Raw genomic sequence first — 18600 nt, forward strand, 5'->3', positions numbered from 1 at the left:
GTTATCATAATGCATGTGCAGCCTTCACATGCTACTGTCTTCCCACATGATGTCACCCTGACCTTTGTTTTCTTTATTATGTTGGTTAGGTCAAGGTGTGACGAGGGTGGTTTGTTTCGTTTTTGTATTGTCTAGGGTTTTTTGTATGTCTAGGGTTTTTTGTAAGTCTAGGGTTTTTTGTAAGTATAGGGTTTTTTGAAGTCTAGGTGTTTATATGTCTATGGTTGCCTAGATTGGTTCTCAATCAGAGGCAGCTGTTTATTGTTGTCTCTAAGTGGGGACCATATTTAGGTAGCCATATTCCTTGGGTATTTTGTGGGTTCTTATTCTATGTTTAGTTGCCTATCTGCACTAGCTATATTAGCGTCACGGTTTGTTGTTTTGTATAGCTTGTTCAGTGTTATTTATTTAATTAAAGAAGTATGTAGGCTTAGCACGCTGCGCCTTGGTCTCCTCCATATGACAACCGTGACACAGGAATAGATAGCATCATGTTTTCTCTCCCCGCTTCCCCCAGTGTGTAGAGACTAGGGTTCCACACGAGTCTGCATTGCACAGAGGCTGGAGTAAAGATTTCCCCATCAACAGCACAGTACTGTACATTTATGCATCATGCAATCTTGTGCATTCCTGCATTTCCTTTACTATTCAATTCCAGTTGTAGGCCTTCATGAGACTCAAACCAGTATGCAATTGGAAGAACAAGGTTATCAGTCCTGGATGTGATGCATGTGGTTGAAGCCTGCGCCACTGTGAAAAAACAAGCTTCCAAGTCATACTTAAATTAACCTCATAAAGTAGCATCCCATTGTTGACTACAAGATACAGCACTTAACATTGCTGTGCTTAAAATAATATGGATAACATATATCTGGGGCTCCCCAGTGGCGCAAAGGTCTAAGGCACTACATCCCAGTGCAAGAGGCATTACTACAGACCCTGGTTCAATTCCAGGCTGTATCACAACCAGCCGTGATTGGGAGTCCCATAGGGTGGCGAACAATTGTCCCAGCGTCGTCCTGGTTAGGGTTTGGCCGGGGTAGGCCAGCATTGTAAATACGAATTTGTTCCTAACTGATTTGCCTGGTTAAATAAAAAATTGAAAATAATATCTGTCTGATGAACTGTACATCAAACATACTGAACATCAAACATACTGAACATCCAACATACTGAACTGTATATCAAACATACTGAACATCAAACATACTGAACATCAAACATACTGAACATCCAACATACTGAACATCCAACATACTGAACATCCAACATACTGAACATTAAACATACTGAACATTAAACATACTGAACATTAAACATACTGAACATTAAACATACTGAACATTAAACATACTGAACATCAAACATACTGAACATCCAACATACTGAACATCCAACATACTGAACATCAAATATACTGAACATCAAACATACTGAACATCCAACATACTGAACATCCAACATACTGAACTGTATATCAAACATACTGAACTGTACATCAAACATACTGAACTGTATATCCAACATACTGTCAGTAACAGAGAACAGTGGAGTGGGAGAGCAGCAGTGGAGTGGGAGAGCAGCAGCCGAGTGGGAGAGCAGCAGTGGAGTGGGAGAGCAGCAGCCGAGTGGGAGAGCAGCAGTGGAGTGGGAGAGCAGCAGTCGAGTGGGAGAGCAGCAGCCGAGTGGGAGAGCAACAGTGGAGTGGGAGAGCAACAGTGGAGTGGGAGAGCAACAGTGGAGTGGGAGAGCAACAGTGGAGTGGGAGAGCAGCAGTGGAGTGGGAGAGCAGCAGTGGAGTGGGAGAGCAGCAGTGGAGTGGGAGAGCAGCAGTCGAGTGGGAGAGCAGCAGCCGAGTCCACTAAAACTCAGTCAGCCAGCCATGTAGCTTCGCTTCAGACCGAATCTGTCTAAAAAAGACATCTTGCTACGGCGGTGATTGCCCTGCACCAGTGGCTGTCACGCAGGAATGTAGCGTGGCCGCATAAGCAAACGAGCATAATGAATTAAGTCCATGGGAACAGCTGCATGCTGGTTCTCTTTCCACCACCACGGTCGGAATTCTGTGGCGAGGACAGCAACCATGATGCTCAGCTCCCACAGTCTGAATAGAACTCTGTCTGAATTGTTAATCTGCTGCATGTGTCAAACCTCCATTACTACCGGACTTCTGCTGAAATGTGAGGCAAGCTGGCTGGCCACAGTGCAGAGCAGAGAGAGAGATGCTTGGCTTGCCTGCAGCATTATGGCAACAGGAGTTTAAATAAAGATTGAATATTGGAAAAATACATTTTGACAAAAACACTCACTCGTCTGCAACTCTCACGGTTGTGTTTAATACAGTCGTTTCCCACCACCCTGTGATGTTTTGTAATGAGAGCTTAAATCCAGGTAACAGGTAATGGGCTTGCACTGGTAAAAGAGAAGCCAGACCTGAATAGCAGGTGACTGTTGGAACGTTGTGGCGTTTGGCACAACCACAAATTCTTGCCCTATTTTTTTCTCTCCCATCCCCATTGGTTTAGTTGTTAGGGAAACAATTTACATGTCCCTAGGGCAGAATGTATCCTCTCCTATTGACAGACATGGAAGATACTCTATACATGCAGGTAGAGCCCCACTCAATTACCTCTCAATCATGACCCTGTGTGGTAGATCACGAGTGTAGCTATGAGATCGTGAGCAATGCCTGTTCGTCTTTTGTTTGTGCAAGGCAATAGTAGCCTACTTTAACTGATAGAGCAGGAGGTGAATGGCGTTCACTGTCCGAATTACGGGCACACTATGAGGAAGTGTAACAGGGTTTTCTTGTCAACATATTAGGATTTTGAATGGGCTAAGTTGAACTTTTTATCAATCTTTCTCACTCTCCAGCCTGTACTTCAGGCTTGCACCAACCTGATGCTGATCCTGTTGCATACCTCAGCCCACCATCAATACCCCACTAGTCAGAAATGAATGTATTGTGATTCAGTAGGTATATTATTACTGTTATTGCTATTCAAATCAAATCAAATCAAATCAAATTTTATTTGTCACATACACATGGTTAGCAGATGTTAAATGCGAGTGTAGCGAAATGCTTGTGCTTCTAGTTCCGACAATGCAGTGATAACCAACAAGTAATCATAACTAACAATTCCAAAACTACTGTCTTATACACAGTGTAAGGGGATAAGGAACATGTACATAAGGATATATGAATGAGTGATGGTACAGAGCAGCATACAGTAGATGGTATCGAGTACAGTATATACATATGAGATGAGTGTGTAGACAAAGTAAACAAAGTGGCATAGTTAAAGTGGCTAGTGATACATGCGTTACATAAGGATGCAGTCGATGATGTAGAGTACAGTATATACATATGAGATGAATAATGTAGGGTAAGTAACATTATATAAGGTAGCATTGTTTAAAGTGGCTAGTGATATATTTACATCATTTCCCATCAATTCCCATTATTAAAATGGCTGGAGTTGGGTCAGTGTCAATGACAGTGTGTTGGCAGCAGCCACTCAATGTTAGTGGTGGCTGTTTAACAGTCTGATGGCCTTGAGATAGAAGCTGTTTTTCAGGCTCTCGGTCCCAGCTTTGATGCACCTGTACTGACCTCGCCTTCTGGATGATAGCGGGGTGAACAGGCAGTGGTTCGGGTGGTTGATGTCCTTGATGATCTTTATGGCCTTCCTGTAACAACGGGTGGTGTAGGTGTCCTGGAGGGCAGGTAGTTTGCCCCCGGTGATGCGTTGTGCAGTCCTCACTACCCTCTGGAGAGCCTTACGGTTGAGGGCGGAGCAGTTGCCGTACCAGGCGGTGATACAGCCCGCCAGGATGCTCTCGATTGTGCATCTGTAGAAGTTTGTGAGTGCTTTTGGTGACATGCCGAATTTCTTCAGCCTCCTGAGGTTGAATAGGCGCTGCTGCGCCTTCTTCACGACGCTGTCAGTGTGAGTGGACCAATTCAGTTTGTCTGTGATGTGTATGCCGAGGAACTTAAAACTAGCTACCCTCTCCACTACTGTTCCATCGAAGTGGATAGGGGGGTGTATTATTATGTTATTACTGTTTATACTATACTATTAAACTATTAATAGTTGTATTTCACAAATACAGGCACAGATCCACCAAAAACATCTGCACGAACTCTACTAGCTAAGCTGTGGTTCCCCCTAGCCAGACATGTCACCCATGGTTATGCTGCTGGAGCACCTCGATACACCAACTCCTGGATACAGTAACTCCTACTGAAATGGCTTAGAAGACAAGCATTGGAGGACAGGTATATTAAACATTGTGTGTTTGAGCTACAGACTTCTGGGTTTCTTTTGCATCTGATGGTACTGACCATTAGTCTGTGTGGTTAACAGGGGCTGAGCTAGAGCAGCGGCAATTTGTGAAATAAGGGCAGACCCCAAGGGGCCCGGGCCAGGTCTTGAAAATTGTCTAGTGTCAGAATGCTTTGAGCTACAAATTACTAAAAGCTATCATGTTTTGCTCTATGATGCTCACACGCTACAAAAGAGTTGTTAGAAGGTCATAGGAAAAACATTTACCAACCAAAACCAACTTACCTGGTAAAAAAAAACGTTTTTAAACATTTACATAGTGTCTATAATACTGTAATAAACTCACATACTGTAGTTGCTGTCACAAACCCCAAACTCCACAAGGTTGTCACTGACAAACAAGTTCTGTACTTGCATTCATATAATTTGTTTGTTGTTTATTTGTTTATTTTTATTGACATTTGAATGCAAATGTTTATGACAAATAGTTTGATGTTCTACTTGTTGCTCTGGTTGTCCTGAAAATAAAATTGTAAAACACTTAATTGTGAGGCTAATTACAAGGGCTGCTGGAGATGCAGACAAATGAAAATCAGATGTATGAAACGCTGGGACTCGGGACTGTTAGGGTTAAAATAAACAGCTCATAGGTTATCGGATTTCCTGAAAACGCCCCATGCCAGGAACGATAGGCACATTTTACCTGCTGCAAGAGAGCAGTTCAGAAACTGTTCCAAGTGTTGGGTTGTAATACAGTAAAATCTACCCCTTTAGAATAACTATTTTGTTGTTTGTTTGAGGGTCTCTAGAGAGACTTCTCATGAACAAAAAGAACAGGAAGGGAAATTTGCTGTGATCACGCACATATTATTTACTCTGTTGATCGGGGGAACTTTCCGAAACTTGCTTCATCCCCCAAGCACTTCTGGATTTACGCCGCACGTCTATTACGGTTGACTTTGCCAGTGACTTTGACCGCTTGGGTCTGTCAAATTAACGTCGCGGGGGATCTGCGTTAAGGAGAGACCGCTCTATTTGAAGGGATTCACGCATGTCTGGATATTAACTTCCCTTGTTAATTTGAGAACGGTCTCTGAGGAAGACAGTGGATGTTATTGTGTTCGTGTTTTTGAACATTTTGTACCAACTAATACAGCAGAAGCGTCAACATGTTGAGTAACACTGGAGTCTATGCTGTCAAGAAGCGGAAGAAGCCCGTTCAAAAAACGTAAGCATGTAATTTAAACCTGTTTGACCTGACAATAAATATTTTGGGAAGTTCGATTTAAGTCTAGCATGAGCTGGATACAGAATGGCGCTTGATTTGATAATGTGCTGCATATCGAGTTCCATCGCGTATCATGGAGTTGAGCATTCTTGGCTATACATAAGCCTAGCCTATACATAAGCCTAGCCTTTTTGATCCTTTACGTAAGGCATCTAAAACCAATCATTCACTTCGTGTTGTTGGATTATTTGCTTCATAAATTGTTATTGGTTTTGATTTATTGCTAGTTTGCTTTTCCTGCTTTCTTCTGGGGTAACTGGGTTTCTTTCTGCACAGAGGACAAAGTCTCATTGGACGCATGCACCGCTCGTAAGAGCATGTGTGCAGTATTGATGTGTTGTGTAGCTGTACATTTGTGCCTGACCAGAAGTTCTCGTGCCTCCCGTTTGTCTTTATCCCAGTCACCTTAAGCATCTCTCTTCGTGTATAGTTTATGTCTGGCATGGAATAGTAAGTACTCTTGCATTAATCACAATCAAGTTTGAGAGTCTGCTGCACTCTCACGCGATGCTTACAGGAGGGCGGGGCGCGCGGGGGATTGCTGGCATGAGGTATGTTATTGTAATCTGATACGGTTCTCATTATGAAAACACTTCTGCATCTTTTCCTACTTTTTTCACTTTATTACACAACCTAGTTACAAAAGAAACATATATTTTGTAATGCAGTTTTTCACAACTAAGTAAGAATTACTAATAGCATAGCTGAGGAAAACGTTTTCCTTTATAGGAAATTCAAGTAGTGCAACGGTTTTGGGTTTGTTGTAATCTATATGCTATTACTTTTACGTTTTTTTGTTTCCACAAACATTTTAAGGATTCCAACAAAGCATTGAGAATGTGTCACATGCATTTATAATTAATAAGACCATAATAAGTATTTGCTTACTATAATATATACTTTTCTAAATAAAAAAACCTGATATTACCAGGTTCACGTCGGTTTATAACAATATTAATGTAGTTATTTTTATGCATTCTAATTCTAAATACGTTTTCTTTACACTACGTGTAGGATTTGTCAAGCAACCAGACAAAACGTATGTTCAATGTAAACAACCTAGATTTGATGGAATGTTACAGCTGTGTGTGTGTGTACAGTGTGTGTCATGCAGGTGAAAGAGGACCCAAAAGCGACTTGGCGAAAACAGAGTCTTTAATCCAGTAAAGTAAATACAAACAAAAAAACACAACTTTCACTCGAAATGACGAGGACAAACTGGAGACTCGATCTTGAACAGCAGGTGAACAGCAGGTTGCCTCGGGAAGGCACTTGAACCAGACAGACTCAGACACCTGCTCACCACGCAGCATCTGAGGAAAACACGACACGACAGGGCGATACACAAACACAGCACGGTGAATTCTAGACAAGGAACCGACAGGACAGGAACGGAACACAAAGGAAGAAATAGGGACTCTAATCAGGGGAAAGGATCGGGAACAGGTGTGGGAAGACTAAATGATTGATTAGGGGAATAGGAACAGCTGGGAGCAGGAACGGAACGATAGAGAGAAGAGAGAGCGAGAGAGTGAGAGAGGGAGGGGGAGAGAGAGGGATAGAAAGAGGGAAAGAACCTAATAAGACCAGCAGAGGGAAACGAATAGAATGGGAAGCACAGGGACAAGACAAGATAATAAATGACAAAACATGACAGTGTGTGTGTGTGTACAGTTTGTGCGCTTGCATGTGTCTTATGTTGTCCCTGTGAGTGAAACAGTGGAGGCTTCTCCGAGGAGGAAGGGGAGGACCATCCTCAGTGAATTTCATACAAATAAATTGTGAAAAGTTCAAAAAGTGATCATTTTTAGATAAAACTATGCTAAATATTCACATCACCAAATAATTTATTAAAACACACTGTTTTGCAATGAAGGTCTACAGTAGCCTCAACATCATTTTGTAGGGTAGCACCATGGTGTAGCCGGAGGACAGCTAGTTTCCGTCCTCCTCTGGGTACATTGACTTCAATACAAAACCTAGGAGGCTCATGGTCCTCTCCCCCCTTCCATAGACTTACACAGTAATTATGACAGCTTCCGGAGGATGTCCTCCAACCTATCAGAGCTCTTGCAGTATGAAGTGATAATGTTATCCACCCAATCAAAGGATCAGAGAATTAATCTAGTACTGAAAGCGCAAGCTACAGCTAACTAGCAATGCAGTGTATACAATTTGGTGAGGAGTTGACTGAGAAAGACAATAGTTAAACAGTTTTGAACAAATTCCTTCCTTCAAAAATGGAGAAGAAGCAAGCGAGAGATTTTGTAGTATTTATATATTTTTTAAGAAAAAAATACTATCACTTTCACTTACTTAGCTAGCGAATGCAGCTAGCTAGTTTAGCCTACTCAAACACCCAGCTCAAACAGAGAGGGATGCTATGTTAGCTAGCTGGCTATAGCTATCCAATTCTGGAACTCTTCCAAGTCAATGTAAGCTTTTGAGTTTAGTAGTTTATTGCGCCAGGCCCACTGGTGTAACTGCTGAACTGCTTGCTGCTGACTGTACACTGTGCTGCATGATTGTAGCGGGTTTACCAACGTGTTAGTTCTAGTAGTTATGCTGACAATGACGTTAATATGGTGACAATGATGTAGCTGTTCGCGGTTATGATTTGAAGGTTTGGCTTGGAATATTTTTTTTTGCCTGGTCACAGACAGCTGATGTGTTGTGCACTGAAGTCCACAAGTGAAGGGTAAGGGTGAGAGGAGGTGAGCGCGTAAATGCGATAATTAATTATACAAAGATCAAAGGGATCATGCTGTTTGTATGTGGCTGAAATGAAAGTGAACTGTGTTTGTGTTTGATCAGGGGTGTAATCATTTAATGATTACACCCTATATCAGCTAGATGCAGGCAAGAGTGTGCAGGGCTGTATTGAATGTGTCAATGTCTGTCACCTCAAATAACTCTTGATCTGTGCAACTATATTTTAAACGTTCATTCATCGGCTAGGTTCTAGCAACCTCATGATGGTATAGGGGAAATTTGAGTATCGTGTAGTTGCCTAAACCTATCGATGTTACATTAAGCTGGTTGAGTGGAATATGAATGGCAGTGTAACGGCGTTCTTCGTTTGTCGAAAGAGAGTTGGACCGAAATGCAGCGTGGTTGTTACTCATGTTCTTTAATGAATGATCGCGATACATGAAATAACTTAATAAATACAAAAACAACAAACGGAACGTGAAACCTAATTACAGCCTATCTGGTGAACACTACACAGAGACAGGAACAATCACCTATGAAATACACAGTGAAACTCCGGCTACCTAAATATGGTTCCCAATCAGAGACAACGAGAATCACCTGACTCTGATTGAGAACCGCCTCAGGCAGCCAAACCTATGCTAAACCCCTACTCAGCCGCAATCCCAATGCCTACAAAACCCCAATACGAAACACAACATATAAACCCATGTCACACCCTGGCCTGACCAAATATATAACGAAAACACAAAAATACTATGACCAAGGCGTGACAGGCAGTCATCCAATATGCTGTAATAGAAATAAGTCCATGCTTATGTAGCCGATGTGAAATGGCTAGCTAGTTAGCGGTGGTGTGCGCTAGTGGCGTTTCAATCGGTGACGTCACTTGCTCTGAGACCTAGAAGTAGTAGTTCCCCTTGCTCTGCAAGGGCCGCGGCTTTTGTGGAGCGATGGGTAACGATGCCTCGAGGGTGACTGTTGACGTGTGCAGAGCGTCCCTGGTTTGCGCCCAGGTCGGGGCGAGGGGACGGACGTAAAGTCTATACTGTTACACTTATAAAAAAATACACTGCTCAAAAAAATAAAGGGAACATTAAAATAACACATCCTGAATGAATGAAATATTCTTATTAAATACTTTTTTCTTTACATAGTTGAATGTGCTGACAACAAAATCACACAAAAATGATCAATGGAGTCACACTCAAAATTAAAGTGGAAAACCACACTACAGGCTGATCCAACTTTGATGTAATGTCCTTAAAACAAGTCAAAATTAGGCTCAGTAGTGTGTGTGGCCTCCACGTGCCTGTATGACCTCCCTACAACGCCTGGGCATGCTCCTGATGAGGTGGAGGATGGTCTCCTGAGGGATCTCCTCCCAGACCTGGACTAAAGCATCCGCCAACTCCTGGACAGCCTGTGGTGCAACGTGGCGTTGGTGGATGGAGCGAGACATGATGTCCCAGATGTGCTGAATTGGATTCAGGTCTGGGGAACGGGCGGGCCAATCCATAGCATCAATGCCTTCCTCTTGCAGGAACTGCTGACACACTCCAGCCACATGAGGGCTAGCATTGTCTTGCATTAGGAGGAACCCAGGGCCAACCGCACCAGCATATGGTCTCACAAGGGGTCTGAGGATCTCATCTCGGTACCTAATGGCAGTCAGGCTACCTCTGGAGAGCACATGGAGGGCTGTGCAGTCCCCCAAAGAATTGCCACCCCACACCATGACTGACCCACCACCAAACTGGTCATGCTGGAGGATGTTGCAGATAGCAGAACATCCTCCATGGCGTCTCCAGACTCTGTCACGTCTGTCATGTGCTCAGTGTGAACCGGCTTTCATCTGTGAAGAGCACAGGGCGCCAGTGGCGAATTTGCCAATCTTGGTGTTCTCTGGCAAATGCCAAACGTCCTGCACGGTGTTGGGCTGTAAGCACAACCCCCACCTGTGGACGTCGGGCCCTCATACCACCCTCATGGAGTCTGTTTCTGACCATTTGAGCAGACACATGCACATTTGTGGCTTGCTGGAGGTAATTTTGCAGGGTTCTGGCAGTACTCCTCCTGCTCCTCCTTGCACAAAGGCGGAGGTAGCGGTCCTGCTGCTTGGTTGTTGCCCTCCTACGGCCTCCACATCTCCTGATGTACTGGCCTGTCTCCGGGCAGCGCCTTCATGCTCTGGACACTACGCTGACAGACACAGCAAACCTTCTTGCCACAGCTTGCATTGATGTGTCATCCTGGATGAGCTGCACTACCTGAGCCACTTGTGTGGGTTGTAGACTCCGTCTCATGCTACCACTAGAGTGAAAGCACCGCCAGCATTCAAAAGTGACCAAAACATCATCCAGGAAGCATAGGAACTGAGAAGTGGTCTGTGGTCATCACCTGCAGAACCTCTCCTTTATTGGGGAATTTCTTGCTAAATGCCTATAATTTCCACCTGTTGTCTATTCCATTTCCACAACAGCATGTGAAATGTATTGTCAATCGGAGTTGCTTCCTAAGTGGACAGTTTGATTTAACAGAAGTGTGATTGACTTGGAGTTACATTGTGTTGTTTAAGTGTTCCCTTTATCTTTTTGAGCAGTGTATATTGTCCTACCTCATGGCACCGACCACCACTGAAATGAAATCATATACAGTTTTCTCAAATACTTTCCCAGTATAAATTCCCAAATGAAAAAGAGTAACTTTAGGCCTGTGCAAAAATACTTCTCTGTGTTTCTGAAGATGTGGCCTGAGGATTCCTGGACAGCCAAGGCACCATTTATCTTATTTAACAAGGCAAGTCAGTTAGGGAACAAATTCTTATTTACAGTGACAACCATTGAGACTGACATCATCATAGCATTCCAATATGGTTCAGTCCATTTAATTATCTCCTTCTATTTTTCTTCTTGCTTATGTATATTCATATTTGAGTAATTTAACAGATGCTCTTATCCAGAGTGACTTACAGGAGCAATTCATGTTAAGTGCCTTTGCTCAAGGGCACATAGGCTGATTTTTATTTTTTTAACCTAGTCAGCTCAGGGATTCAAACTGGCAACCTTTCGTTCACTGGCCAGACACTCTTAACCACTAGGCTACCTGTCAGCCCAGGTAGGCCTATGCCTTCAGAAGTTTCTGGCCATGTGTGTGCAGTAAGTTAAAGCATTTTACAAGTGGTTATAGGGCCTAATCATGTTAGACCAAATATGTGGATTACAGTAAAGATATCTGATATTTTATTTTTATTACCTGTAACTATTCTTTCCATATAAATTACATTTTTTTCTGTTAGGCCTATAAAATATACAATTGAACAGTACACAGACAACTGACACAGTAGCTGATGTAAAGTGTTTAACAGATCTGAGACTTTTCTACATCTTGTTGAGATTACTCCCAGAGCCAACTGTGTGAAAATATGGCTTAATTATTTCCTAAGTCCTTGTGGGAAAGATTGTGGGAAGGTGTGTGTTGGTGGGTGCGTCCATGCTTAAGTAGTATGTATGCATGTGTGTTTGTGTTTGTTTGTACATGAGTGTGAGAGAGTTACAGATGGTTAAGATTTAACCTGTTAAACTCTGATTAGTTGTTTTTGGCGCTGTCTAGGGCCTGGCAAGTTTAGGGCAGTAAATATAAATTTAACTAAACTCATACTGCTGGCAATATCATAAGAATCACCCTCAAATAAAGGTAATGCATAATGTTCATATTCATAGAGTATGCAATGTATGTCAAGTCACCAAAAGTGCAAACATTTAGTAAGCATGGAAAGTAGAGGCCTTCACGTTCTGAAATGGACCACGGCCTTTTCCCATCCGGACCCGATATGCACAATATAGAGACCCGTCTCAAACGGACCAGAGGACAACTATTCCCGTTCTGTATAGACCTGATCGGATCCAGACCTGATCAAAGTGAAAGAAGAACCAGAAAAGTCCATTTTTAATCTACTTTATTAACCAGAGCTGATAAAGCGCCAGGGAGAGGACGTAGATAGAGGTGATACTCTAGCAGGAGCCTTGTGTGCTGTGTGTGTAGGCTACTGTGAGTGAGCGAGTGACACAAGGAGCAGGGAGGATGGAGTGAGAGGCGAGCTAGAAACCAACCAAGCAGTCTCGCCCTATAGTAAACTAATAGCTGCCACTGCTAGGTTATTTATCATCCAATATTATTACGTTGTACCTTGTCTTGACTGTATCAAACCGGGAGAAGAATAGAGTTATGGTTAGATTTGCCAAATGGAGGGCAGGGGAGAGCTTTGTATGCTCTGTGTCTGGAGTAAATGTGATCTAGAGTTTTTTTCCCCCCCTTTCATTGCAAAGGTGGCATGCTGGTAGAAATGTAGTAAAACAGATTTCAGTTTTCCTGCATTAAAGTCACCGACCACTAGGAGTGCCGCCTCTGGTTGGGCATTTTCTTGTTTGCTTATGGCTCTATAAAGCTTGTTGAGTGCGATCTCAGGGAAAGGGGGATACCTAGTCAGTTGTACAACCTGAAATGTGTCTTCCGCATTTAACCCAACCCCGCTGAATCATAGAGGTGCGGGGGGCTGCCTTAATTGACATCTGTGTCATCGGCACCAAGTGCCGGCCAGCAAATGTTTGGGGTGGTAAATAAACAGCTATAAAAAAGAACTCTCTTGGTAAATAGTATGGTCTACAGGTCAATTTGTAAGTCGCTCTGGATAAGAGCGTCTGCTAAATGACTTAAATGTAATGTAAATGTTATCATGAGGTATTCTAAGTCAGGTGAGCAGAACCTCAAGACTTTGTTAATATTAGAGATTGCGTACCAGCTATTGTTAACAAAGAGACACACAACCCCTCTGAGCTTCTCCTCTGAGCTTCTCCTATTATTGCATTTGAAAGTTTTGGCAATTGCAATTATGTATATGGTGTTATAGTTGTTAATAGGGTTGCACAGGGTCGGAGACTTTCCAGTAATTTTCAAGAATTCTTCCGGAAATTTTAATGGGAAGTGAAGCCCTGGAATTTGAGGAATTTTGCTTAAATTCATCAAAAAAAGTTAGCTTATAACAGTGAACCTGAGGCAACAGTACACATGAGGCAATTCATTCTAGGTATTGTGGCATATTTTGGTTAAACTATTCCCAATTCAATGGAATTACAATCATCTGCATGCACAGTGTATTCTTACATCACATGTACAGTCGTGGCCAAAAGTTTTGAGAATGACACAAATATACGTTTCATAAATTGTGAAACGTTGTGAAAATGTATATTTGTGTCATTCTCAAAACTTTTGGCTACGACGGCACAGCTGATTCTAAAGATCTTGCACACTAATGAGATGCTATTGAGCCCACACTACTACACTATCTGAGCCAAGGACTACATGCTTTCTGGTAAGTTTTGATTACAATACTGGGTGGGGTGAATATATTTTATATGACATACATTATTTTTTATTAACTTCTTGAGTGTAGGGGGCAGGATTTTTGTTTTTGCCTAAAAAACGTACCCATTTGAAACTGACTATTTCTCAGGCCCAGAAACTAGGATATGCAGATAATTGTCAGATTAGGATAGAAAACACTCTACAGTTTCCAAAACTGTTGAAATATTGTCTGTGAGTATAACATAACTAATATTGCAGACGAAAACCTGAGGAAAATCAAACCAGGAAGTGCTGTTTTTCCTGAAAGATCTCTGTTTCCATTGGATGCCTTGTCTCCATTTAGAAGGGATATCAACCAGATTCCTTTTCCTATGGCTTCCTCAAGGTGTCAACATTCTTTAGACATAGTTTCAGGCTGTTATTTTGAAAAAATGAGCGAGAAAGATAACATTGCGTCAGTGGATAGCTGGGTGTTCGCAGAGTTTTGCTTGCGCAACAGAGTGTTGGCAGCCATTGTCTCTTCTTCTCCTATTGAAAAAGCGACAGTCCCGGTTGATATATTATCGATTATATATTTTAAAAACAATCTGAGGATTGATTATAAAAAGCTTTGACATGTTTCTGTGGACATTACAGATACTATTTGGAATTTTCATCTGCGATGTCGTGACCACTCGAGCCTGTGGATTTCTGAACATAACGCGCCAAACAAATGGAGGTATTTTGGATATGAAAATAATCTTTATGGAACAAAAGGAACATTTATTGTGTAACTGGGAGTCTCGTGAGTGCAAACACCCTAAGATCATCAAAGGTCAACAAACAGATTACCGACCATTTCGAATCTCACCATACCTTCTCTGCTATGCAATCTGGTTTCAGAGCTGGTCATGGGTGCAACTCAGCCACGCTCAAGGTCCTAAACCATATCTTAACCGCCATCGATAAAACACGTTACTGTGCAGCCGTATTCATTGATCTGGCCAAGGCTTTCGACTCTGTCAATCACCACATCCTCATCGGCAGTCTCGACAGCCTTGGTTTCTCAAAAGATTGCCTCGCCTGGTTCACCAACTACTTCTCTGATAGAGTTCAGTGTGTTAAATCGGAGGGTCTGCGGTCCGGACCTCTGGCAGTCTCTATGGGGGTGCCACAGGGTTCAATTCTTGGACCGATTCTCTTCTCTGTATACATCAATGATGTCGCTCTTGCTGCTGGTGAGTCTCTGATCCACCTCTACGCAGACGACACCATTCTGTATACTTCTGGCCCTTCTTTGGACACTGTGTTAACAACCCTCCAGGCAAACTGTCCAACATCACTTCTCTGGATGACTTAGAATACGTGGACAACTACAAATACCTAGGTGTCTGGTTAGAATGTAAACTCTCCTTCCAGACCCACATCAAACATCTCCAATCCAAAGTTAAATCTAGAATTTGCTTCCTATTTCGCAACAAAGCATCCTTCACTCATGCTGCCAAACATACCCTTGTAAAACTGACCATCCTACCAATCCTCGACTTCGGCGATGTCATTTACAAAATAGCCTCCAATACCCTACTCAACAAATTGGATGCAGTCTATCACAGTGCATCCGTTTTGTCACCAAATCCCCATATACTACCCACCATTGCGACCTGTACGCTCTCGTTGGCTGGCCCTCGCTTCATACTTGTCGCCAACCCACTGGCTCCATGTCATTTACAAGACCCTGCTAGGTAAAGTCCCACCTTACATCAGCTCGTTGGTCACCATAGCATCATCCACGTGTAGCACGCGCTCCAGCAGGTATATCTCTCTGGTAACCCCCAAAACCAATTATTTCTTTGGCCGCCTCTCCTTCCAGTTCTCTGCTGCCAATGACTGGAACGAACTACAAAAATCTCTGAAACTGGAAACATTTATCTCCCTCGCTAGCTTTAAGCACCAGCTGTCAGAGCAGCTCACAGATTACTGCACCTGTACATAGCCCATCTATAATTTAGCCCAAACATGTACCTCTTTCCTTACTGTTTTTATTTTATTTATTTATTTTATTTGGCTCCTTTGCACCCCATTATTTTTATTTCTACTTTGCACATTCTTCCACTGCAAATCTACCATTCCAGTGTTTTACTTGCTTTCTTGTATTTACTTTGCCACCATGGCCTTTTTTTGCCTTTACCTCCCTTATCTCACCTCATTTGCTCACATCGTATATAGACTTGTTTCTACTGTATTATTGACTGTATGTCTGTTTTACTCCACGTGAAACTCTGTGTCGTTGTATGTGTCGAACTGCTTTGCTTTATCTTGGCCAGGTCGCAATTGTAAATGAGAACTTGTTCTCAACTTGCCTACCTGGTTAAATAAAGGTGAAAAAAAAGGTATGCGATTTAATCTATTGCTTTTCTGACTTTCGTGACCAATCTACTTGGCTGCTAGTGTTTGTAATATTTTGTCTATTGAGAGAGATGTTCTTACATAAACGCTTCTTATGCTTTCGTCGAAAAGCTTTGAAATCTGACACGCCAGGTGGATTAACAACAAGCCAAGATGTGTTTTGCTATATTGCACTTGTGATTTCATGAAAATTAAATATTTTTAGTAATTAATTTGAATTTGGTGTGCTGCAATTCAGCGGGTGTTTATGAAAATGATCCCGCTAAAGGGATGGGTGCGTCAAGAAGTTAACTAGAGTTAAGTTAAGCTAAGTTAACTTTGCCTACAGCAAAGTGTATTTAAATCATTTTTAACTTAACAATTTCTGCTAGTTAGTTTTTGCCACCATGTGGGTTTTAGCATGCTTGAGCCTGCTAACTGAGGAGTGTTAATTCACCTGTTTCCATACATGTTTAATTTTTAAACATTTTATCTTACAGTTGTTTAACTGCTTAAATATTTATCTGTACATGGAATTATATTTGGGTTTCTTTTACACATTTTTCTCTAATCTTTACAGGAAAATGCCACATACACTATTTGATGTGTGTTGACATTTCACTGCAGCTAATGTAGAAGGAAAAGCTATGTACATTTGCAAATACTGTGCCAAATCATATGTGAAGAATGCAACAAAGATGCAGAATTATCTGTCCAAGTGCATAAAGTTCCCTCAGCGCTCACAACAAGCAACCTCTGACACAAGTCCCTCTATCTCTATTAGAGGTTGTCTGATTATGATTTTTCAACACCGATACCGATACCGGTTATTGGAGGACCAAAAAAGCTGATACCGATTAATTGCCGATTATTATACTTTTTTTGTTGTAATAATGGCAATTATAACAATACTGAATGAACACTTATTTTAACTTAATATAATACATCAATAAAATCAATTTAGCCTCAAATAAATAATGAAACATGTTCAATTTGGTTTAAATAATGCAAAAAACTAAGTGTTGGAGAAGAAAGTAAAAGTGAAGTATGTGCAATGTAAGAAAGCTAACGTTTCAGTTCCTTGCTCAGAACATGAGAACATATGAAAGCTGGTGGTTCCTATTAACATGAGTCTTCAATATTCCCAGGTAAGAAGTTTTAGGTTGTAGTTATTATAGGAATTATAGGACTATTTCCCTCTATACCATTTGTTTTTCATTAACCTTTGACTATTGGATGTTCTTATAGGCACTTTAGTATTGCCGGTGTAACAGTATAGCTTCCATCCCTCTCCTCGCTCCTCCCTGGGCTCGAACCAGGAACACAACTAAAACAGCCACCCCCGAAGCAGCGTTACTCATGCAGAGCAAGGGAAACAACCACCCCAAGGCTCAGAGCGAGTGACGTTTGAAACGCTATTAGTGCGCGCTAACAAGCTAGCCATTTCACTTTGGTTACACCAGCCTCATCTCGGGAGTTGATAGGCTTGAGTCATGAACAGCTCAATGCTTGACGCACAACGAAGAGCTGCTGGCAAAACGCACGAAAGTGCTGTTTGAATTAATGTTTACGCGCCTGCTTCTGCCTACCACCGCTCAGTCAGATACTTAGATACGTGTATGCTTTTATGCTCAGTCAGATTATACGCAACGCAGGACACGAGTCAGTCTCCTTGTGGAGTGCAACGAGAGAGAGGCAGGCATTATTGCGTTGGACTAGTTAACTGTAAGGTTGCAAGATTGGATCCGCCGAGCCGACAAGGTGAAAATCTGTCATTCTGACCCTGAACGAGGCAGTTAATCCAACGTTCCTAGGCCGTCATTGAAAATAAGAATGTGTTCTTAACTGACTTGCCTAGTTAAATATAGGTAAAATAAATAATAAAAATAATTTAAAAAATAATACATAAATAAAAAAAATATAAAAATAAAAAATCGGCAAAATCGGTGTCCAACAATACCGATTTCCAATTGTTATGAAAACTTGAAATCAGCCCTAATTAATCGTCCATTCTGATTAATCGGTCGACCTCTAATCTCTATGAGAGGTCAACATTATGAATCAGACACCTTATCAATAGCAACAGCTCATGGTCCTCCTGGAATCAGAAGTTTTTTTAACTCAATGGAGGAACGTAGTCAGATAAATGCTGATGAATGTCTTGCTCGAGCTGTGTATGCAACTGGTTCACATCTGATGCTCACAGGCAATGTGTATTGGAAGAGATTTCTGAATGTTCTTCGCCCAGCATACACCCCTCCAACCAGACATGCTTTACCTACTAATTTTCTGGATGCAACAGAGTTCAAGTGAAGTACAAGCAAATCTTAGAGAAAGCAGACTGTATTGCAATCATTTCTGCTGCATGGGCAAGGAATAATTAACTACATAATCTCCACCCCTCAACCAGTATTCTACGAGGGCACAGCCACACCGGTCTCTACATTGCAGATGAGCTGAAGGCAGTCATCAATGACCACAGAAGGTATTTTCACTGGTGACAGACAATGCTGCGAACATGAAGGCTGCTTGGTCTAAAGTGGAGGAGTCCTACCCTCACATCACACCCATTGGCTGTGCTGC

General features: G+C 42.0%; 1 protein-coding gene across 1 annotated transcript in view; it reads left to right on the plus strand.

The window, feature by feature from the left end:
- The first annotated feature begins 4980 nt into the window (after positions 1-4980).
- LOC124011141 (aryl hydrocarbon receptor-like) overlaps positions 4981-18600 on the plus strand; it is a 96640-nt gene continuing 83020 nt past the window's right edge. The window contains exon 1 of the mRNA XM_046327941.1: positions 4981-5517. Coding sequence (XP_046183897.1) covers positions 5459-5517 — 59 coding nt within the window. The 5' untranslated portion in view covers positions 4981-5458. The remainder of the gene's footprint in view (positions 5518-18600) is intronic.

This window comes from Oncorhynchus gorbuscha, linkage group LG01, assembly GCF_021184085.1.
Source record: "Oncorhynchus gorbuscha isolate QuinsamMale2020 ecotype Even-year linkage group LG01, OgorEven_v1.0, whole genome shotgun sequence".
Classification (NCBI taxonomy): Eukaryota; Metazoa; Chordata; class Actinopteri; order Salmoniformes; family Salmonidae; genus Oncorhynchus; species Oncorhynchus gorbuscha.